At 44.6% G+C, this 12,637-nt stretch overlaps 2 protein-coding genes across 18 annotated transcripts in view; both read right to left on the bottom strand.

Annotated features, from left to right (window-relative positions):
- Positions 1-1,189, bottom strand: part of AGBL2 (AGBL carboxypeptidase 2) — a 74,002-nt gene extending 72,813 nt beyond the window's left edge. For 9 of the 13 annotated variants that reach the window (XM_043973355.1, XM_043973359.1, XM_043973357.1 and 6 more), the window contains exons 1-2: positions 1,055-1,189; positions 282-371 (exon numbers count right to left, since the gene is read on the bottom strand). In XM_043973355.1, coding sequence (XP_043829290.1) covers positions 282-314 — 33 coding nt within the window. In that variant the 5' untranslated portion in view covers positions 315-371; positions 1,055-1,189. Of the gene's footprint in view, positions 1-281; positions 372-885 lie in introns of all 13 variants that reach the window. The other 4 variants (XM_043973367.1, XM_043973368.1, XM_043973366.1 and 1 more) reach the window with 2 other exon arrangements.
- Positions 1,190-6,068: 4,879 nt separating this feature from the next.
- The window catches only part of FNBP4 (formin binding protein 4), a 28,123-nt gene continuing 21,554 nt past the window's right edge, over positions 6,069-12,637 (bottom strand). For all 5 annotated transcript variants that reach the window (XM_043969979.1, XM_043969981.1, XM_043969976.1 and 2 more), the window contains 5 exons: positions 11,267-11,577; positions 10,868-11,012; positions 10,073-10,368; positions 8,112-8,269; positions 6,069-7,194 (listed from right to left, as the gene is read on the bottom strand). In XM_043969979.1, coding sequence (XP_043825914.1) covers positions 7,104-7,194; positions 8,112-8,269; positions 10,073-10,368; positions 10,868-11,012; positions 11,267-11,577 — 1,001 coding nt within the window. In that variant the 3' untranslated portion in view covers positions 6,069-7,103. The remainder of the gene's footprint in view (positions 7,195-8,111; positions 8,270-10,072; positions 10,369-10,867; positions 11,013-11,266; positions 11,578-12,637) is intronic.

The raw sequence follows: 12,637 nt of genomic DNA, 5'->3' as shown, positions 1-12,637 counted from the left end.
GAATAGAGCACTGGGCCTGGAGTCAGGAAGACCTGAATACAAATACAGCCTAGGGCACTTATTAGCTATATGACAAGTCACTGAACCTCTTTGCCTCAATCCACCGGAGGAGGAAATGGCAAAGCCCGGCAGTATTTGGGGGGAGAAAATCCCTGGCCCTTCCATCAGAATGTACCATCTAGCACATTTCCCAGGCACCTCCTGGGATCTACTTTTTGGATGGGTGTTTGGGCACCACGGGGGGGGGGGGGAGGGGGGGGAGCGGGGAGAAGAATACTGACCTGCTTCAGCTCTGTGGCTAACACTGGATACATGTTATTCTCGGCTCACGGGCTGCAGACTAGTCATGTCAGGGGACCCAGCCTTGTATCCTAAGTTTGCAAACAGGCAGCTCCTTGTTTGAAAAAAGCTAAAAGATCGGAACATGACAACCCAAACCCACCCCGCTCCTCTTTCGGCGCCCCCCTTCCCCACCCTCCCCCCATTCCCACTGTTTAGGGAAATGCCTGCTGCCTTACCTAAACTCCCAGGAGGGTGGGAGGGAGGTTGGAAGATGGGGCCTGGGTGGGGCACCCCCTAAGGTGGGTGTGGTGTGGAAGAAGAGGACGTGCCTGGCTCCCCTCGGTTCCCTGAGCCCCCACCCATTTCCTCGCCTCACAAACTGGCTGGAGGTCCCTACTAGGCAGTGGATGGGGTGGGGGGCACAGAGGCGACAGAAGTGATGGGGAGGAGAGGAAGGCCCGAGGAGTCAGGCTGAAATCGACATCAGGACAGACCCTAGAAAGCTGGTGAAGAAGCTGGGAGAGACTGATGACCTCCCCCAACATCTGGAATTTGGACCCAGGGGCCCTGGGTTCGAATCCCGACTCTGCCACCACTTACTACCTGTGTAACCTTGGGCAAGTCCCTGGCCCTCTCTGGGCCTCAGTCTCCCCATCTGTAAATTGGGGGTGGGGGGCTGGACTAAGATGCTCTCTAAGCTCCCCTGCAGCCCTAACCCTTGGGCGGCCAAGGCTCTGCGAGGGCTTCGTGCAGGAGACCCCGAGCTCCGCACCTGGCACGGGAGGCTCCTGGAGCCCAGCGCTGACCCCTGAACGAACACCCGGGGGTTGCCTGGCAACGGCGCTGCGAACCCGGAAGCGCAACGTGTGGGACGCACGCGCCATTGCTGTGGGAACCTAGGGGCGCGTGCCCCGGAGCCCCGCCCCCTCTCGGCTGGGATCGGTAGGTGCTCAGGCTCGGGGCTGTACGCTTGCGGGCGGAGCATGTCGGGAGATTGGACTGAAGGGGGAAAAGGAGCGGTGTGCCACGTGACCAGCGCCCCGCAGAGGCTCCGCCCCTGGGCCGCCAGAAGCCAGTTTATACCTAACGGAAGCCGGGGTGCTAGGGGAGCTGCTCCGTCCCTTCGTCCGTCAATTCGTTCATTCACTCATTCACTCACTCGTTCACTTGTTCATTCGTTCGTTCGTTCGTTCATTCATTCATTCCCTAGCTCACAGCATCCAGGGGGCCGAGTCAGCCCCGTCCTCTCCTCTCACTATCTTCCAAACCCTCTGCCGCCTTCCTCCCATCCTCATCCTCTCTCCAAAGTTACCAGTGATCTCTCCATTTAATTGTTAAGTCACCAGTTACTGTCTTTAATGGCCAATTATCAAAGGAGGTAACGTTTGTAGAACTTGTGTCGGTCAGTTCCCGGCACATAGTAGATGCTTAATAAATGCTTGTTCTCCTCCCGAATTGTATGGCCTTTTCTCAGTTCTCATCCTTCTTGTCCTCTTTGTCCATCATCCTCTTGTTATCTGATGCTTTCTCTAGGTTTTTGTGACGCTGCTCTCTCCCGTTTGCTTCTTCTCAATCTCCTTTGCTGGGTGGGTCTTCATCCCTGATAATGAAGGGAGTTCCCCGAGATGTTGTCTTGGACCCTCTACTCTTTCTATTCCCTTTATACTATTTCACTGGGTGATCTCATCAGCTCCCATAGATTCAATGATCATCTTTATGCCCCCTGATTCTCAGATCTACTCATCTGGCCCTTAACTCCTAATCTCCACATCCTTATCTCCAACTGCCTATTGGAAATCTCAAACTGAACCCTCTTTCGCCTCAAACCCTCCCCACTCTCAGACTTCCTAATGGAGTTTGCAACCTGAGCATCATCCTAGACTTCTCACTCTGAGTTGACTGAATGACTCACCCCTCAAAGAGGGGAGTCAGACATTTCTTCTCTAAGCTTAGTTATACACCCCATCCCAGAATTCCAGGGGAAAGTTCTACAATGATGCTTAGGCCAAGCTTATCTTAGAGACTGAGGATCCCTTCTAGAACTATTGCCCAGTGTACCAAGTACTCAACTACATCAAGTATAGCATATCCTTTTATTTTCTCCAGCACAAAAAATATACTTAAAACACAAAAGATTCTTAAGCAAGTATGTTTTATTTTATAGAATTTTATTTTTTCTAATTATATGTGAAGACAAATTTTAACATACATTTAAAAATTTTGAGTTCCAATTTTCCCTTTTGCTCTCACCTCCCCCCTAAGACAGTAAACAATTCGATATAGGTTATATGTGTGCAAACATGTAAAACATATTTCCATGTTAGTTATGTTGCAAAGGAAACAGACCAAAAGGAAAAAAAACATGAAAAAATAAAGTGAAAATAGTATGCTTTGATCTGCACTCAGACTCCATCAGTTCTTTCTCTGGATGTGAATAGCATTTTTCATCATGAGCTCTTTGGAATTCTCTTGGATCATGTTGCTGGAAATAGCTAAGTCATTCATAGTTAATCATCATACAGTGTTGCTGTCACTGTGTACAATGTTCTCCTAGTTCTGCTCACATCAGTCGGCATCAGTTCACTTCAGCATCAGTTCCAGGTTTTTCTGAAGTTTGTCTGCTTGTCATTTCTTTTATTTTTATTAATTAAAATAAAGTATTTTATTTTTTCCCATTACATGTAAAGATAGTTCTCAACTTTTGTTTATACAAGCTTTCCAATTTCAGATTTTTCTCCCTCCCTCCCCCCTCCCCTAGACAGCAGGTAATCTGATATAGGTTTTTTATATATATAATATATATATACATAATAACATTAATCATATTTCTTTTGTTGTTGTTGTTGTTGTTGTTGGTTTTTTTGCGGGGCAATGGGGGTTAAGTGACTTGTCCAGGGTCACACAGCTAGTAAATGTCATGTGTCTGAGGCCAGACTTGAACTCGGGTACTCCTGAATCCAGGGCTGGTGCTTTATCCACTGCGCCACCTAGCTGCCCCCATTAATCATATTTCTGCATTATGCTTGTCATTTCTTATAGCACAATAGTATTCCATTTCATTCACATACCACAGCTTGTTCAGTCATTCCCCAATTGATGGATATCCCCTCAATGTCTAATTCTTTGCCACCACACAAAAAAGAACTGCTACATTTTTGTACATGAAGTTGTTGGGTCAAAGGGTATGTGCAGTTTGATTGCCCTTTGGGCCTAATTCCAAATTGCTCTCCAGAATGGTTGGATCAGTTCACAGCTCTATGAGCAGTGCTTTAACGTCTGCATTGGCCCACATGCTCAGCAACATTAATCATTTTTCTTTTCTGTCATATTAGCCAATCTGATAGGTGTGAGGTGGTACCTCAAAGTTGGTTTTTTTGTTTTTTGTTTTTAGTGAGGCAATTAGGGTTAAGTGACTTGCCCAGGGTCACACAACTAGTAAGTGTTAAGTGTCTGAGGCCAGACTTGAACTCAGGTCCTCCTGACTCCAGGGCCAGTGTTCTATCCACTGTGCCACCTAGCTGCCCCTCAAAGTTGTTTTAATGTGCATTTTTCTAATTAATAGTGATTTAGAGCATTTTTATATGGTAAGTCAAGCAATTATTAATGGATCCTTAAAACATAAAGCAACAATTTACTTGAGAAATAAGAACTTTGTGGGACTGCTGGCCAGATGTTTCATATTCATATTGTGCTTCTCTTAGCTTTTGTCTTAGATCTTTTGGTGGAAGCATCGTTGGAGGTACCTCCTACTGGCCTTCCAGCACCAGCTCAGGTACCCAGGAACTCGAGCTTGAGGTAGCCACCAAGGTTGGAAATGTCCATTATCTCTCGGGATCACTGTTGAGTTACCTGAGCTCAGAAACAGACACAAAGCCGGAGAGGCAGCCAGGCACATCTGGTCCAAGTGTATGCTCTTGATGACGTTTACATGGTGTTACTGGGGAACGGGGAAGGGGAGATTTTAAACCCCTGCCCCTGTCTGGAGGGAGACTGCCCAAGTCTCAAGCAACATGCTCAAAAAAGAGGTGGCTCCTTTCTATTGCATTTGTACCCAATGGAGTGGTGAGGCCCTTCCTGGGTCAGTGACTAGTCATCTTGGATAAGAGCCCCCAGATGTGGACAATCAAGGGATCAGCCCTGGCTGCTAGTGCCCTGTGTTCTTCAGCAATGGAGGGGCCTGAGTACATACACGCACAGCTCCAAGTAAACTCCTCCAGTTCGATCCATGCTACAGTTGTATATATTTCACATGTGTATGTAATATATATATACTCTTATCTGTGCAAGATGTTTCTCCCTAGAGTCTATGCTTTTTTGGGGGGCCACCAAGGGTAATGCTAATCTCAGGGACCCAGTTAAGTCCTTGGGAAGTGAGGGTATCATGATGAGTAGGAGCGGGTTGCCTGACTCTCTAGCAACCCTGATTTCTTTCTCCAGCTCTAGCTGGGCTAGTACCAGAAGACTGGAGTACTGTATGTTGTCTGGGATGGATAAGGAAAGAAGCAGCAGATTTGAGCGTTTATGGACAAAGTGCATCTTTTTCTCTCCTCCCTTTTTTGGGCTGGGTTATTTTGTTAGCATATATGCTCTTTAAAGAGGCAGTGGTGGCCATCAGCGTTGAGTGGAGAAAATGGAACTAAGAATCGACAGGACTGGCACTGATTGCATATGGTTGTTCAGAGTAAAAGGTGTCTTCAGCCTGGAGAAATGGTAATCTTTATGATGAAATACCTATTAAGGCCCACGGATTGCTGGTTGCTAAGTATAAGTGGAAAAAATAAAAGAAGTGAAAAACTTTAGGGTTGTATAAATGTAAAACTTTGCATTTACTTCTCTGGGCACAGGTTTTTTTTCCTCTGGTACACTCCAAGGCTGGGGACTGTTTTTCCCCCTTTCTATGCCCAGAGTATTAAGCATTAACTGAAGCGCCAAGGTTCTCACCACATGGGTCTAACAGAATTGTGCTCAGGATCTAAAAGGGTCCTTAAAAGCTATCTAGATCAGTACCCTCCTTTTGAGGCTCTGAGGCAGACTTGCCCCCAGGTGGTGATGGGGTATATTGTTCTAGTATGTTGATAAAACAAAAGCACTTTATTCAATGGAAGCCTCCTGCCAAACCTTCCTTACAAGGTGGGTTACTACAGTATCTCCATTTTACAAATATGTCTACATACAAACACACAAAAGACCTGAGGCTGAGGAAGGGGACTCTGTTGACAAAGGCAGATCTAAAGCTTGGCCTGTATGTCAAACTTCTTCTTTCTCATGAGCAACAGGTTCCCAATAGGATGCTCTACAGTGGTCCAGGGAAAGGCAAACAGGCTGGAATTGGGACATGGGGAGAGCCTGGAGCCCAAGAATTGTGAAGCTTGAGAAATATGGGGCTTGCCTCCCCTGCTCCCCAGTTCCATCACCAGGTGCCTATGGCGTTCCCAGCTGCTGTACAGTAGCAAGAGGCGGGTGACCTTTTATCTTTGGCACCTCAAGTTGGAAATAGGAAAACATTGTCCCTCTTGGTGGTTAGGATCCAAAGAACGATTAACGTAGCAGTGTACTAGACATCTTGTATTATGAATAGGCTTTAATTGGTCTGCCTGAGACTCCTAGTGACAGTATAAGAACATTGTTTCTATAGAGAAATGTGCTCCAAATGTAAACAACTGATAAAATGAACTGTTGCAAGTTAAAGTTTGCAAATTGGGAACTGCTTGTACTTAGAAGTTGATGTGTGACAACAGGCTAGTTACATAGTAATGGAATTCAGAGAGTCAGAAGGATTGCTTGGATCAGAAGTATAAAAAAGATTTTTTATTAGTGCATATATACAAATTTACAAAGTCAAAAACTGGAGAAATACAAACAGCTTTAAAACACAATTTGCTTTTCCTTCAGTTTAAAGAAAGTGACTTTTACCTGATTGTGATAAGATACAAAATACAGAAAGAACAGGGAACGGCTGTTTAAATACTGGAATCTTTACAGAGACTAAGTACAACGCAGAGACAGAAGGAAGGTGCACTGGAGATCTGGGTCAAATGGAGACACGGACACACAAATCTGGACTCAACTGCTCCTGACACTCATTCCGCTAAGAGCAAGGGATTAAAAACTCCACCTTTCTTCGCCCAAGATATCAAATGGCAAACATTGCTGCTTGTGTGCAATCCTGAACCCAGCCTCCACAAAAGAGTTCAATCGAGATGAGTACATTCAGCTCTAAAATCTCCGTGGACAATAACCACAGGGACCATTGCAGACACTTGTCAGCCTGGGAGAACTATTGGACCTTGGTATTGTAGAATACGGGCAGCAGGCAGCCCAAGGCTGGAAGCACAGACTATGATTACCAGGGTATAAGCAACAAGCTTTTGGGGACAAAGTAGAGTTGCTGCCTTCTGCTTAACTGCACAAGGGCTCCAAAGTGGAAACGTCAGAGATGTGGGCGAACCCTTAGGACCCCCTTCCCACCTGCCCTGCCTTCAGCCTGGTGAGCATTTCCTTCATATCCTGTTAAGGATGTGATCCCAATATTGTTCCTCAGCCTCAGCCTCAAACTGATGAAGTTGTCAGCCTACACAAAAAGTAGAACTGGCCAGCATTAGAAACAAAGGCAGCAGAGGAAGTCCAAGGACCTGGCCCTTTAAGAGCGGCCAGTATGATTCCAATCCTCAAAAGGGAGGAAGTCTGGTTTTGCATGTGCTCTTTCATCAATCCAGGAAATTCAATGCTCTCTCCCAAAACATTTACAGTTTATTTGACAACAGTAAAACCGGTAAGACTCTTAACTGTACATGAAAATAAAACACAAGGACCCAAATGAATTATGTGTTCGAAGCTGTTTTCCTCCTCTTTAGTCGAGCACGCCAGTCCTCAGGAAGGGCCTCAAAGTTAGCATTTCTCTCAGCCATGCCACTGTGGAGACAATGGACAAATAACTTCACCAGACGGAGAGAAAAAAGCATGAGGTTCATTTGTTCTCGGGCAATGGGAACTTCTCATAGACCCAGTATTTTACTCTGTGGCATGTCTGAGAAGTTGCATGTTTTCTTTTATGGGAAATAGGAAAGCTCCCATATATTCCTACCCTTTCAATCCAAGTGAACAAGATTATCAGAGGAATCTTGGATTTCCTCCCTGCCCTAATTCCAGCAATACAGATGTATTGAATAAGCTTTCTACTTGTCCAACACCACTGAGTGCTAGGTGCTGAGGACACTGAGATAAAAACCAGCAGTTCTTGTTCCCAAGGGACCTGAGGGTTGATTCCTTAGATCAGAGGAAGAGGAGGGCAGTGTCTCTAATAATTCCTGCTGGAGGAACAAAATCTGTTTGTGTCATAGTTTACTGGGTTTTTCACCTGAAGAATGCTCTTTGCATGTGACAGCTGAGGTCACATTTCAAGATACTTTTCATTATCCTGCAACAAGTATTTTGTATTAGTTCTCTATATGAGACGTGTGGGAGTTAATTCTCTTTACAAGATATGGCCCAAAGCCATTCAATCAGGTGCTCTTAAAAAAGGCCCATGGGGCAGCTAGATGGCGCAGTGGATAGAACACTGGCCCTGGAGTCAGGAGGACCTGAGTTCAAATCCGGCCTCAGACACTTAACACTTACTAGCTGTGTGACCCTGGGCAAGTCACTTAACCCCAATTGCCTCACTAAAAAAAAAAAGGCCCATGTGTGGATGAGACCTTGAATATCAGGTAAATATTCTTATGTGTGGATCTACTTATCCCAAATAGATAAAATTCAGACAGAGGTACAGGTAGAAAGATTAAAAACCCTCCTCTATAGCTAAAAACAAATAAATAAATAAATCTCTTTACCTGACTAATTGCTGTTGTTTCCATTCCTCAATTCGCTTTTGTGACGTCAATTCCCGGTCTTCATCACTGGAGCTAGAATGTTCCTCTTCATCCAGTTCCCGCTGGATGCTCTGCCATTTCTTTACCAGAGAGGGCATTTTTGTTTTACTCTTCTTCCCCTGCAAGAGTCCAATGGAAAATTTGGAAAAAATATTAAATATAAGAATGAAAGGAGATAATAAAAGCACTGACTCTAAGACTGAAATTTTCTCCCCTATTGATAAGGCAAGAAAGCTAAAAGAACAAGAGGAAGAATATCAGAAAATTGGTACAGCTAAAATGCCCATTGAGCTGCAGGTCTGTGTTAGTTATTCCCTTATTCAATAAAAGGTAGTCCCTGAACTCAGAGTTAAAAATATAGAAGACCCAGGGGCGGCTAGGTGGTGCAGTGGATAGAGCACTGGCCCTGGATTCAGGAGGACCTGAGTTCAACTCCGGCCTTAGACACTTAACACTTACTAGCTGTGTGACCCTGGGCAAGTCACTTAACCCCAATTGCCTCACCAAAAAAAACCCAAAAAAGACCCAAATGGAAATCAAAGATAAAAAAAAATGGGTGATTGATTGGGGGTTTGAAAGAGTCTGAGATAACTATCTGGATAGGATCAGGATAAGTTTTACTGAGAAAGTAACATGTAAACTGAACTTTGTAAAATTTTAGTAGTTAAGAGCTAGGGGGTAGAGAGAAAGAGAGAGAGAGAGAGAGAAAGAGAGAGAGAGAGAGAGAGAGAAAGAGAGACAGACAGACAGACAGACAGACACAGAAGGGTCCAGGAACCCGAAAAAGCTGAAAAACACAGGGTATGTTCCGGTAGTAAATACAGTTTGATGGGCAGAGGACACATGTTCATGTGCAGAGAAGAAATACGTAGCTTAGAAAGTTACTTTAAACTCATGACAGAAAATGTTCTCCACATCCAGAAAAAAGAACAGTGGTTTCTGAATGCAGGTTGAACCATAATGTTTCTACCTTTGGGCTGTTTTTTTCCCCTTTTTTGTTGAGGTTTTCCCCTTGTGCTGATTCTTCTTTCACAATATGACTAATGCAAAAATATGTTTAATGTGATTGTACATATATAACCTCTATCAGATTGCTTTCTGTCCTGGCGAGGGGGAAGGATAGGAAAAAAATTTGGAACTAAAAATCCAATAAAAACAAATGTTGAAAACTATCCTTACATGTAACTGGAAAATAATAAAATACTTTTATAAAATTAAAAAAAAAAAAGAAAGCTACTTTAGCTTTTGTCTTATTTCCTCAATAAAGTCTACAGTGGCAACTACAACTTATTTCCCTTGGGCTATATTCAGCCTATATCATTTAAATAAACATGATGTTCATGACAGTAAAATGATCTCAACAAATAGTGCACGCACGTGCATACATACTGTGATTAAATCCTCCAGGAAAATCTATCTTCTATTTTTTCCCCTCTTTCCACTGGTCCCACTGAACAGCCTCTTCAGAGTTGTTTGCTTCTCTGACTCCCCAATGTGGGAGACTTGGTCGTCTTCTTTTATTTACTACCCCCACCCTCCTACTAATTTATGCTGACTTCATCTCTGTAACATCTCTCTCCAATCCACTGCTCCCTACATCCCTACACTCTTGCTACTCTAATATGGGAGCTTACCCCTCTTCCCCCTACCATCATCCCCCAAAAGGTCTTTCTACCTTCTTCTACTGCTACCAACTCAAGTTCACATTACTTTCCCAATTTGGTATCATCCTTTCCAGCTTTATAATACATTCTATCCCCCACCAAAAGAGACTCCTCTCTGTCCACTGAAGCAGCCCTGTACCTTCCTATTTGTAAAGTTTCTCCCCTACGGAATTCCTCAGTCATACTCTAAGTCCCAACCCTTTATTTAGCACAGTTCTCTAACCAAAGTTAGTCGAGTTCTGAATACATGTCCTATACCTTGTCCTTCTTCCCCTTTCTGCTCTTCTCAGGTGGTGGCATTTTGGGAGCAGGTGGAGGTGGAGGCTCTGCAACACCAGCTGCACTCAGTACGCTTCGAGATGAGACTGGCTGTAACGTGGGAACAGTCATTCTAACTGGTAAAGAACACTCGGGGTAAGACATGACAGCAGGTGATGCTGCCAGTCCCAGATAACTCGTTTGGAGGCTGATGCCTGTGGCTTGATGACTGGTGCCTGTTGTCTGATGAATGACGTCTGAGGCTTGTTGGTGGCCGACATTTACGGTTTGGTGACCTAACAGAGAAACGCCATAAAAACCACATAAATGATGAACAACCACCCAAGTGATTAAGCAGGGAGTCTGAGCTTATTAGAGATTCTGGAAACAAATCTCTCTCTCTTCATATTCTCAGGCTGCCTTTCAGGGTGCTTCAGAATCAAGTACAAGATGAAAAGAAAAAGCTTTTTTCCTCTTGCCCTTTCCACTGCCTAGTAATACTGAGGATAGCTCACTGATTCCTCCACTTGAAAAACTAGTAACTAGACCATTTAGAGTCAGTTCATCAACAGTATCAACTGTATCTTTCTGTGTGGGAGAAATGGCTGAGGTTGCTATAGTCTGTATTCAAGGAGTCTTTGCTCCCGGCCACACCGCTGATGGCTGGCAAGGTCAGAAGTCACATCTAGGTCTCTCCTGACCTCTGTATACTATGCCAAAGCTGCTGATGCCAAGGGTCAGGAACCTAAGCTGGTCTAAAGAAGTCTCAAGCAGCAGCTCCAGCACACGACTCACCTGTAGTTAGAGCTGCCTGGCTGTACAGAACTGGCGAGCCACCAATGGTGGCTGATCTCTGGGCCACTCCAGCACTTGTGTCTGGAGCTTTCCTCTTCACTGCTCTAGTGGTAGTAGAGGTGGATGTGCTGGAATCAACTGAACTCTAAAACAGAAAAAACGAGTTGTGATGAGTTTGAGACAGAAGTTAAATAACTTCTAAAAACAAACAGCTGGGGCAGCTAGGTGGCCCAGTGGATAGAGCACTGGCCCTGGAGTCAGGAGGACCTGAGTTCAAATCCGGCCTCAGACACTTAACACTTACTAGCTGTGTGACCCTGGGCAAGTCACTTAACCCCAATTGCCTCACCAACAAACAAACAAACAAAAACCCGAACAGCTACGCCACTCCTCACTCACCTGGCTGCTGGTGACAGCTGGAGTTGAGGCAGAGGGCTTTAAAGGGGCATCTTCTTCGGTTCCTGGGGCAGGAGGCTCTTCATTTTCCTCATCTTCCATCTCTACCTCCTGGATCTCACCATCTTCTCCAGGAGGAGGTGGGGGTGGGGGAGGAGGTGACTCAGGGGGAGGTGGAGGTGGGGGTGGCATTTCTAAGGGTAATGGAGGCTGAAGCACAGGAACATTGGATTGAAGGAGGGTCCAAAATGGAGTAAGCGGCACGAGGGAGGCAGAAGAAACTTGACCAGAAAAGGGCTCTTTACAAAGAGAACCTAAGACAGATAGATACATGTTAGGAGGAAAAAAAAAAAGCACCAGTCTGAATGGATAGACAGCTGATTGTTGGCACCACAGATGGAAAAGCAGAGTATAAAGCCTACTTGGTTTATGATCCTGATACAGAGAAAACACCAGACTGATTTGTTCTCTTCCCACCTAAGCCAAGTCTATGCGCCTTACACACTTTTACTTTGCATTGCCCAGTTTAATGCACTCAAAAATGTTTTGGGTTTCTTAAAATCACCATTATTTCCAATCGGCACAGTTAAGTGACATTCCTAAGATTTAAAAGTTTTTGTTTTTCCAGAAGTTACGCTAGCTCAGTTCAATTTCTTACTGGGTCAGAGAGTGCATGGAGAACAGTGCAACTTGCAGTGGTGGGAGCAGTGGAAGACTGAGTTGATAACACTGAGTTTTGAGCTAAATGAAAGTCTGTGGGAAAAGGGTAGTAGTAAGAAGGAAGAGATGGCCTAGAGTAGCAAGGAGAGCTCCCACTTTGTCCCTTTAGCTTTCTCATCCGTTTCATGTAAGTTAAATAAGTTGCTAGCCAAGGGCCAATTAGATAGTACAATTAATCAAAGAATGTGAGTTTTTGATTAGGGTGGACATATTTTTAGAATATGGGGCATTATTGAGTCCCAAGTCTTTGGGATGTGGAAGCAGCTGAAAACAGGGCTCAGAAAGGGGAGTAGAAAGGCAATAAGCCTTTCTACTTTGTCTGGTGCCCTAGCAAAAAAACCAACACTGAAAACGGGTTGCCAATGCAAAAGATCTCAGGCCCAGTTTGTGAAGATGAACTTCCCCAAATTCAGTGTAAACTAGGCCCTCTAGTTCAGCAAGGCATCCACCCTTCAACTAATAATCTCCCTATTCTGAGAAGTGATGTAAGGAAGGAGCAAAAGGAAGAGAAACAAAACTTCTCTTCCACTTTATTTTAAATATAGGATTTTCTCTATTTCCTGGGAATTTTACAAAGGCAGAAAGTTGGGGCTGCCATAAAGATTTTTTTCCCCTTGAATTTAGAGAATGGTGACCCTGGAACAAACCACCTAG

The sequence above is a fragment of the Dromiciops gliroides genome, chromosome 6 (genome assembly GCF_019393635.1).
Source record: "Dromiciops gliroides isolate mDroGli1 chromosome 6, mDroGli1.pri, whole genome shotgun sequence".
Classification (NCBI taxonomy): Eukaryota; Metazoa; Chordata; class Mammalia; order Microbiotheria; family Microbiotheriidae; genus Dromiciops; species Dromiciops gliroides.
The sequence above is the reverse complement of the archived record's forward strand: the minus strand, read 5'-3'. Positions and strand labels throughout refer to the sequence as shown.